Raw genomic sequence first — 10,249 nt, 5'->3', positions numbered from 1 at the left:
CATTACCAAACTGCGCACGCATCAAAATATAGCAAGCCCGTGTAGCGTAATTGGATAACGCGTTAGTCTTCTAAACTAAAGATTGCGGGTTCGACCCCCGCCATGGGTTCATGTCATATTTTTTTCGAAATCTGAAAATGTTACCGAGTTTCTGGTCAGGTTATTTTTAGGTATTAATTTTCTTGGGCTGGTTCCAATTCTACTTTTTTTTATAAAACAAGAAGCTGATACAATTGTCGTACTATCTTTTGTACTACTTTCAATAATATAAATTAATCACAAATCCTAAAATATAATAAAGCATCTTTTATCTTCTATTCATAATTAACTTATAACTAAGAACGATCACGACACAATCTGGATAGTGATTGTGATGTTTTATTGGCAGAGGTTATGAGTTAGATAGAGCAATAATATAAATAATGATATATATTTCAGTTCTTAAGTGAGCACCACGTTGTTTAATATAAATACTTGATAGATATATATGGTAACGAACCAGTAAAGATAACTAGAATTAAAAGATTTGAAATAAAGATACAAAGAAAAGAAAAGAGACTAGGCTTCAATTTTCTAGAGAGACAGATATATAATAAGCCAGTTTATATGTTAGATATAAGTATTGACAGGCAAGATATGGTAAGAGTTTATAAGTTTAATATATTAGATAAAAAATTGAATGGTTTATTTAAGTATAAAGTTTTTATGGGTTTATATAGTTGTATGTTGTCGCAAGAATCGGTAACGATATCCTTGAACAAACGGATAATAGATAACTAATAATATAATAACTAATGAATTTAAAATAGAAAAGGAAAAGGTTATAAGCTGTTGCAACACAATGCTAAAAGTTAGCTTAATAGAAAATAAATTTGGTTGAGTATAAATTTTAGGTTTGAAGTCAAAAAAAAAATAGCTGTTGGAAATCCGCATTGTAACAAAGCTTTTAAACTTAAAAATAGTTTTCATGCAAATAAAAGGTATTTTCGGATTGATGTGCAATTATTTTTTCAGACAAAATGAAATGAGATTTCTAAATTAAGCCATTTTAAAAATGATTGAGCACTGAACTATAGGATAGGACTACTAAAAATCAAAGATGCCGCATTATAGAGATTCTAAAATTGACCTTCAATTAACAGAATAAGCTTTCCCACAAATAAGCAGGTTACATAATAATTATAAGATTCGTAAACAAAGAATAATGTAAATACTCGTAACAGATTTTGATGATGCTCCTTAGTCATTCTTTTGAATTTTGCTGGAATAAGATAGATCGCTGTTTTCTTTTTATTGTTTTATTCCGTTTTTTTAAATTTGTTTATAACACATGTTGCTTATAAAAGCATTAACATCATTTATTTGCAGTTCATTGTTATGACCGATTACCAACATGCAGACATATTCCATGCTAAAATCATTTATAATTTCAAATGTCTGTCAAAATTATATATATACAGGTAGGCTTACCTATATCATCTTAGATCCCTCTATTTCTTAAATCCGAATTCTGTAATGACCGATAATAAAATAAGCCGTTCTCGATTTAGAAAGATACTTGTAAGTCTTGTGGTGTTTGAGTAAAGTAAAATAAATAAAACAAAAATAAAACAAAAGTAAGTGTGGTATTTGATAAAATAGTACGGTAAAGTATTGAAATAAAACGTATATTTTTATTTAGGTAAATGTTGCGGGGAAATAAAAAGATCTCCTCAATGATCTATTAATTGAAATGTTAGACTTAACGGCGCTGCAGAAATCGAGCACTATTATAAGTAAGGAAATAGATAAAGAGCCCTTACTCGCGCTCAATTCCTCAGGTATTTATATGAAAAAAAAAAAGTAAACAAATAAAGCTTGCGTTCCGTAACAGTAAAAATAGACTAAAACAACTCTGCTGCAATGAAGTAATTGATTATTTTTATATTATACAACTTCCCCTACCACAGTGGCGGACTATGTGGTAGAAACCCACAACATATAGTTAAAACCCGTAACCTTAAGTGATAAAAACGTCCATTTTATACCACCTAAGGTTGCGGTTTTTTACCATACTTACCACCTCAGGTGATAAAACTCTAAAATTATACCACATAATGTTGTGGGTTTTACCACATATTGCGTATTTATATCACCTAATGTTGTGGATTTCCCGCATATTGGATAATTATACTACTTCCGGTAGCTACTAAGTTCCACCTGCTGCGTCTTTTAACCACAATATAGCGTCATTTCACTCAAAACGTAGTACTTACGTTATTGCATCACTTAAAACTATATTATCATTGATGATGATGGACCTTTATACTGTTGTGCAATTAAGAAATACATTATATAATAATAAAACATTTTTATTTTATATAATTTTTATTTTGTATCTTACTTTAAAATCAATTTATGTACATATCATCTCCAAATTGGAAAGGTAAACTTACCTACGTAATATTTCTTGCACTTACTGTTAACGGGCCCAGTTAACATCATAGTAGCCAAACAGCCGCCTATGTATACAGATAAAATTCGAGAGTCCCATGAGATGTAGCAATATATAGACCAAATCATTTTATTAGCCAAAAAAAAAAAAATATAGCCTAATAGAAAAATTTTCACAGCCCAAACTTGCTGTTCAAGTTCATAGACGGCTCGACATCTATACAACTCTTTAGAAATATCTTATTGGATATCCAAGTGATAATTGCCTTCAGCATATGACAGATGTGAACACACAAATTCTTGGTACTTTAAAGCGTAATGACATGATAATAATCTAAATTTCGTATGTCATACTTACCTTGTTTGTATAATTTAACGGTATCTATTACTTAAATAACAGCACTTACAACACGAAGCAGAATTCAAGGCAGCCTTAAAAAAGTTATAAGCAAAAGAAAGGGAGAAAAACTAAATGAACAAATTTATTAATTTATAGCAAATTGTTTAAAGTGTTAATTACGCTAAAATATCTTCTACAGTGGTTAATTGTAACACTTTTTTGTAGAAGCACATCACCCGTTTTCTACGGATTTGCTTCTTATTGGGCAAAGAAAAGTTATATTCTTCTTTTAAAGCTTATTTTGCCTTAAACTGACTATAATCAGAAGGTTGATCATCATCCTGCTGGTTCTTTACCTGATTTGTAAGTTAGTCGTATCTTTCTCTGTAATGCGTAGACAATTTTTGTTGTAATTATATTCTTTTCAACAATTCATCTACTGGAGTGATTACTATTTTTATTAATTCAGATGTATTAATTGGCAATGCTTGTAAAAGAAAATAGGAAAGGAAGAAAAATAAAATAAAAAACTACATGCCGATGGTTGTGTATTTTATCCGCATGTTCCCACTACCGAGTCCGCGGCTGTGCAGAAAGAGTATTTTGATGACCATAAGGCGCGTTTCAAAAATAGATTACGCAGTTTCGTAAACAGGTTGTTAAAAAAAGGATAAAAAAGCAGAAAATATTTGTAGGAAATTAAAAGGAAATGGGTTTACTAAAAAAGCCATCAAATCAGTCATCCGAAAAGAGAATTATCAGCCATAAAACCAGGTGAAGCAAGCCATTAAAAAAAAAAAAGAGAGATTCCAGAGAGTGGTCTTTAAGATGACTCAATTTTTTAAAAAAAAAATGCTTTTCTTAGGGACGGCCAAAGTGCACGTAATATCTGTGATTTGGCTGTCTTTTAGACCTGGAAACAAGAATATACCATCAGGAACAATGTAAAAATTACGAACAATTTACACTTGTTTTGACAATTCTATCAACACCCTTTCGCCTTTGAGCTCGTTTGATCCTAGTCTTAAACATAATTTTCAAGCTATGGGCCAAATGAGAAGCTGAAAGTAAGCATAACACACACATACTGGTTTAACATATGCTGGTTGTAATAAATTTTATATAGTTCAAGACGATATATTATATTGACCTTTGGTTGTCTATTAAAGTATCATAATCGGACATTTCGACCATGCGCACCCCAGTTGTCCCTAAGGAAAATTTGTCTGTCCCTAAGAAAAGCGTTCCCGTAAGCTAAAGTTTTCTAGCAAATTTTACCTTGATAAAAATGATGTTCAATTAGTTAGGAAGCTGAATAATAAGTTTGGGTCCAACTAAACGCTGATGCTTAGAAATTGGTCGCACCAAACGGCAGGTATCAAGACCCAAACAGGAGTGAAGGCTTAAGTGTTATGTTAAAGAATAACGGATTTAAACTATATTTAATTGACGAGTACAAAACATCATCTTTTTGTAAATCCGAGACCATGTCAAAGATGAGAAACGCTGACCATTACATGTCATGGATGCGGTATGCGACATTAATTTAAAAATCTAAATATTGATAACATATTATTTAATCATTTATCAGGTGTAAAAATATTGTTTGCCACAGAAAAATAGAGAATACGCCTGGTACTGTATCAGGGAAAATGTGAAATAAAGATCTGTCTGCAACTTTAGACTTTTTTTAAAAAAAAATACTGATCTATTTGAGGAAGACTGACCAACTTTGTTTAGTCGACAGACAATGACTTACTACCAAAGTTGTCGCTTTAGTTATTTAATCCAAGTAAGACCCGTCTTAAAATGATTGAACACCCAATTTTGACTCGTCTGAACTTTTTTTTTTTAAGATTTGATTTATCGGTTGGTGTTTACTCTACACTCTATCAACCAACACCCTTACACTCTCTTTACAAACATCCGTCACATTATTACGATCCTTATTTCATTATTTTTTTTATTATTAGAAAATTACAACCTACGGATTTTTTTTTTTTTTTTTTTAAAACAAAAATGATTTTATAATCAAATTTAGGTTTACAACCTACGGTTTTTTTTTTTTTTTTTAGAACAAAGATGATTTTACAATCAAATTTAGGTTGTGATGTGAAGGTATGGGTATTGGTATTGGTAATATAAGTAGTGGTATCAGTAGGTGGTAAGAAAAACGAATCTTTTTCAAGCTTTGATGGGCTGATTCTTATTGTTTTTTCGTTTTTTTGGTGGGGTGGGTAACTTTTCAAGTTCCTCCTCAGATTCATCATCGTCGAGCAATTTACGTTTGTAAGCTTTACTGATGAGCGATGTTAAGAATGGGAAGTAATCGAACTTTTGTCGGCAAATGTTTTGGCTAGAAATCAAGCGATTTTCTTCCTCCATCTTGATTCTTGATTCAAGTTGGCTTTGTCTCTCTCGAAGCATGTTCACTCTTGGCTTGACCGGTGTATTACCATTGACCAGATCGTCCCAAACGGTTTTTATAGCCTCATGATTGGCTGCATCTGGACTTGTGTCAGCCTTGAATTGCGTTGCATAGTTTACCAATGTTGCCTTCTTGATTGGGACTTTTGATTTGAAGACCTTGTCGAATTTCGTTAAATTGGTCTTCAACAAAGCGTTCTCTGCAACCAAGGAAGATAAGGGATCATGCTTGATGGCTATGATCGAGGCATTTCTATGATATAGGAGGGTAAGTATACAATCACAATGAGCAAATAAAAAACTAAACAATTATTTACGTCTTATCGGCCATTCTTCTTTGAACGCTGGGCTCAGCCTTCGTAAGCCAGTCCTGTTTCGTACATGGACAAATTTTTTTAGGTCGATTGTCAAGACCATTCATTTCCCAAAGGAATCCGTTCTTGAAGATATAGGTCACATAATGATAATCAGTTTCATATTTCATAGAGTCACCCTCTTCGTCTGAATCGGCGGCAGCAGCAGTAGTAACGGTGGCGGCAGTGTTATTGGTCAATAATTCATCAGCAATTTGATGAGCGCTACATGCATATATATAAGTTAACTGATTTAAGTATGTGTATATGCGAAGCATTACTTACGGGGCATAAGCATTATGAATGCGTCTGATTTCATCAGAGTTACCCAAACAAAGACCGCGATTCTAAAAAAAAAAAAAAAAATTAATACACGTTATATCATGAGAGTTTTTTTTTTAATATATTACAATAGGAGAGAATCCTCTTGTGAATTCCAAGAAATTGTTGAGAATTTCACCTCTCTCTGATATATCTGCATTTAATAAGACTCCGATAAGAGCCAATGTGCCACAAGCATTTGTAACTACCTGATGACAATGTTAATTTGTGCAGGTTTTTTTTTTTTTTTTTTTTTTTTTTTTTTTTTTTTTTTTTTCTAGAAGAAAACAAAGATACATACTTGTGCACTAAAGATGATATCATCCTCATCCTCATCGACTTTGTCATAACCCTCAATTAAAGGTTCTTCTGTAAACTCAGTTATGACAATCAAGCCATGGACAGGACTTTTTTTTTATGAAAAAAAAAAAAAGTTTAGTTGTGGCAATAAAAAAAAAAGGAAGATATCTTAAGTACCCTTCATCCTCCAAGTTCTCAAAGTCAAGTGAAAACAATTCTTCTGCTTTAGTGTCTTTAACACCATATTCTTTAAGCATGTCGTTAAAGACGTCTTTTTTTTTTAAAAAAAAAGAAAGATAAAAACAACATAAAAGTGGAACCCTTTAATCGAATGTCATGACCTTCTCAAGCATAAAGGTTATATGTTTACCTGGATCTGAAGTTACTAAACCCCAGTAGTTTTTATCGGCTGTTCGGTTTAAACCAGAAAGCTCGGTGTTCATTGCGTTTTTTCGTTGTTGAATCATTGCACAGTAAATTCAAGAAAAGTATGCTTAAAAAAATCAAAAAAAAAAAAATTAAAAAAAATACATTTTAAACAAATAAAGCGCCGTCACAATTTGATCTTGTTTTTCATCAATGCAAATTATTATCTCCGTCAAATCGTAACCGCATTTTGCAGGTTTGCACCTATGGTGTCATAAAGCATCATTTGTCGTTCTATAGCTTATATTTTGTACCTCTGAGTGTTAAGCTAAATATTTCTTGCTTTCACTGATAGTATTTCTTTGCAAAGCTGGGAAACTATATTTCTTCTGAGTCGTTGTCAATGAGTTAGACATGTCTTTCTTTATCCACTTTTTCTTTAAATCACGAACGTTATTTTGCAATCAAAATAAAAATTTTCTTATTGCCATACAATTCCTGTTGATCCCGTTGTCAAGCATTAACTCCGGATTGCTGCATCATTTAAGAGTGCTTTGTGTCAACAGTATTAGCTATAATGACATTCTCTCTCCTGCCTTTTTGGGTGAGCTATTACGTAAGGTCTCCGTTTGAATTGTTTTAAATCCCCATTACTCGCAGCCAGAAAGGGACCATCATGTTTTATGCAAAAATTAGTGAAAAAGTGTTTAAAATTTGTGTAATGTGAAGAAAAATAAACCAAAAGCAGCCTTTTTTTTTTTTTTTTTTGACTCGGTTGCTACTTGGCGTCACCAAAGTTATATAAATTCATTGGTTTCTTTATCTTGAGTGACGTGTTCAACTTGAGTGAAATGATAGTCTATATGTTCTTTAAAGGTGACAGCTTCTTTCGAAATTTAGCATCTAGACTGTACAGTGGAATATATCGTTGTACATTAACATGAATGACAATCTGGCAATGATGCTAAATAGTCATAGGATTTATTGTGTGTATATATATTAACAGAAAATTAACAGCGTTTAAGAACATACACCTCTAGTTCCTTTGAACTTGAAGCATGACTTAAAAAGCTAGAAGCTTGATGCTCAAAAAATTTAGAACCATAGCACTTGAGTAATAGACCCTTGACACAATGCTTTTAACTTTTTCAAACGGCGGCTATTTATATCGCTATCATCGAATTTTTCTCCGTCGAGTTATCCTCAGTTTCAATAACTTGCTGAGTCATGAAGTAGGATTGGTGTCAGGGTCGATTTTTCTGCTCTCAATTTGGGTGCCAAATGTATACGAAGGAGCACAAGCAACACATTTTTTAGCGTTCCAAGAAAAAAAAAAGTCCCATAGGATACCACATGTTGGGTTGCATTGAACGATTGTGCTATACACTAATTTCATAAATTATCATTAAATAGGTATACTGCTAAAGTAGGAGGAAAATGCATCAATAGAAAATATATCATGATATTGAAGGGAACGGATAAGTACCCTATTGCATGCGTATATAACTCTCATTTTTTTAAAGCATTTAAATCATTTCAGCTGGTTTTTATATCTCATGAGTTACACCTTTTTATTTTTTCGCACATAATTTTGGATTCTTTTGATACATTTAAAAGAAATAAAAAAAGAACAGTAGTGATAAAAGATATTACACTGAAAAGGAATCTACATCTCTATACTTTGGATACCAACTCAAAGCTCAAGATCGTAGAAAAATTATTCAATAAGCAGAAACTTTCTGGAATAAGAGTGAATTAAAAGAAAACACAAGCTTATTTGGAGCATTCTCAATTATTTTTTTGTTGCATTTTATCCACGAAGCAATAGTCTGGATTTTTGTCAGGGTTCAACTCTCATTCACCTATTGTTGTGAGACAAGCTTAAGTTGAAATGGTAAGATCTTAAGAAGAACTCTGGTCCGAAAAAAAAAAAGACATAAACATGTATGCAAAGACCAAGAGGTTTTTGATATCAATTGAATAATCTCCGGCGTCGTGAATGGCGACAAGAGATTATCAGTTATGTGCAGAGTCATTAAAGCCTAAATGATGCGGTAAGGCGATGTCAAATCAGTGACCGAATAAAGTTTTGTCCTGTTTGTACAATACACGATGTGTGTGAGAAAAAAAAAAAAAAAAAAAAAAAAAAAAACGGAACCCTTATTGTGTGTGTATGTGTTTATTTATGACAAAGAGTCTGTTGATAAAGCGGATGACGACGAGGATGAGGAAAAGCGCCTTTTTCGACCTTTACAGTCTCTCATCCAAATATCAGCAGGACTTAAATTATGGAGTTTGGACATGTGAGTATGTTCAATATGATATTTTAAACCGTTCAGGTTCTTATAACGTTTACGACAGACGCCCAAGGAACAAGTGTAAGGTTTATTGGCATCCAACAAGTCGTTGCTATCGGTCGGTGGACAATGACCGTGTAAGCGGTGATATTTTAATCCGTTCGCGTTCTTATATGCCTTGTCACAATCTTCGATATGACACCGATAAGGTTTATCTGACAGATCTAGTTGAAAGAGGGAGAGAGAGTGTATATGTGTGATTAAAAATTCAAAGAAAAGAAAAAAAAAGGGCATTTTCTCTCTGTCTACTTAAAAAAAAAAGAGAATATTACCGTCATTGCTGTTGGTAGAAGAAATAATCATATTGGCTCTTCGTATCCAACTACCTGAATCCGATAGATCCTCATCAAAAAAGGGTTCGGAGCTTTCACTGGGACTGAGACTAGGTGTATTTAAGCCATCGACGATGGAATCTAAAGTCTGGACGGAACGTTTTGAAGCATACTTTTGAGCATTTTCGAGCATATTTAAATCTGATTTTGTCAAATGTTCCTTGGTGGAGGTGTTTGCTAATTGAGCGAGTTGCATGGGTTGAGACAGGTTCATTTCTTCTTCGGATGGTGGTGAGCAAGTAAAGCGACGCTCATCCTCTTCTGTGGTGTTGGTACGAAATAAATGATATTCCTCATAGTGTTCTAGTAATTGATGTAAATTACCGAGATTCAGTCCACAACAGGAAAAGTCTCGACAAAACTCCTTTTCAAGCTCTTGCTTTTGATCAAAGCTATCTAATTTAGAGTAAGGACTGGGTGAGGTGATTCTAGATTAGGGAATAAATTAGGGTCTATGCACTGCAGGATAAAAAAAAAAAAAGAAGAAACTCACAATTCAGTATTCTGAAGTCCAGCGATGGTCTTTAAGAAGGGTGATGATACACAGTCTACGATATCAAGCATAGACATTTATGAAGGGGAGGATGTAAAGAACAGTGAAAGAATAAAAAAAGAAAGGTAATAATTGAAGAAAGCTTAAATTTCATATATATAATTGAAAATAACCATGGGCTCAAATTTTTACGTCGAAACCTTTTTTTATGCGAAACCTAATAAATGGAAATATAAAAAATCGAACAAGGTATTAATTTTATATGCGAAACCTAAGAAATGGAAATATCTTTATTTGTTTGTGGTCATGACTAAATAAGGGGATCGACAAGACTTACTTTTTTTTCCCCACACTTTATATGATTGTACACTTCAACGCGTGAGAAAAGCAAGGAAAATCAGGGGAGATTATAAATCAATGCACATGTACCATCTGCCATTAAATTTGGCATTTTACCAAGTATATGTAGAATAGGAGACATGACCCCTAGATTATTTATCACAGAAGTCATGCAGAATATGTTCATT

General features: G+C 32.8%; 4 protein-coding genes and 1 non-coding gene across 5 annotated transcripts; 2 read left to right on the top strand and 3 right to left on the bottom strand.

Moving 5' to 3' along the window:
* The first annotated feature begins 35 nt into the window (after positions 1 to 35).
* Positions 36 to 109, top strand: EV154DRAFT_t111. Its single transcript has one exon. It is a non-coding gene; the product is annotated as a tRNA-Arg (tRNA).
* A 1,202-nt stretch (positions 110 to 1,311) lies between these two features.
* Positions 1,312 to 3,113, bottom strand: EV154DRAFT_485924 (uncharacterized protein; the record flags this gene model as incomplete). The annotated part of the gene is made up of 7 exons (XM_051598791.1): positions 1,312 to 1,437; positions 2,060 to 2,078; positions 2,256 to 2,274; positions 2,436 to 2,501; positions 2,792 to 2,815; positions 2,841 to 2,901; positions 3,090 to 3,113. The coding sequence occupies 7 exons, from the start codon at positions 3,111 to 3,113 to the stop codon at positions 1,312 to 1,314; spliced, it is 339 nt and encodes a 112-aa protein (XP_051453042.1).
* A 1,021-nt stretch (positions 3,114 to 4,134) lies between these two features.
* Positions 4,135 to 4,323, top strand: EV154DRAFT_428856 (uncharacterized protein; the record flags this gene model as incomplete). The annotated part of the gene is made up of 1 exon (XM_051596438.1): positions 4,135 to 4,323. A coding segment is annotated over one exon (189 nt), but the record flags the coding sequence as incomplete, so codon positions are not given.
* Positions 4,324 to 4,823: 500 nt separating this feature from the next.
* EV154DRAFT_523983 (ubiquitin carboxyl-terminal hydrolase) lies at positions 4,824 to 6,692 on the bottom strand. The gene is made up of 7 exons (XM_051603163.1): positions 6,545 to 6,692; positions 6,352 to 6,445; positions 6,176 to 6,281; positions 5,964 to 6,083; positions 5,839 to 5,900; positions 5,518 to 5,778; positions 4,824 to 5,453 (listed from the first exon to the last, which is right to left on the bottom strand). The coding sequence occupies exons 1-7, from the start codon at positions 6,639 to 6,641 to the stop codon at positions 4,958 to 4,960; spliced, it is 1,236 nt and encodes a 411-aa protein (XP_051453040.1). The 5' UTR covers positions 6,642 to 6,692; the 3' UTR covers positions 4,824 to 4,957.
* A 2,031-nt stretch (positions 6,693 to 8,723) lies between these two features.
* Positions 8,724 to 9,799, bottom strand: EV154DRAFT_575699 (uncharacterized protein; the record flags this gene model as incomplete). Its single annotated transcript, XM_051606460.1, has 3 exons — positions 8,724 to 9,061; positions 9,170 to 9,657; positions 9,723 to 9,799. The coding sequence occupies 3 exons, from the start codon at positions 9,797 to 9,799 to the stop codon at positions 8,724 to 8,726; spliced, it is 903 nt and encodes a 300-aa protein (XP_051453039.1).
* Positions 9,800 to 10,249: the final 450 nt, after the last annotated feature.

The sequence above is a fragment of the Mucor mucedo genome, assembly GCF_025094135.1.
Source record: "Mucor mucedo strain NRRL 3635 chromosome Unknown EV154scaffold_126, whole genome shotgun sequence".
In the NCBI taxonomy this organism is placed as follows: domain Eukaryota; kingdom Fungi; phylum Mucoromycota; class Mucoromycetes; order Mucorales; family Mucoraceae; genus Mucor; species Mucor mucedo.
This window is presented reverse-complemented; position numbering and strand designations above follow the sequence as displayed.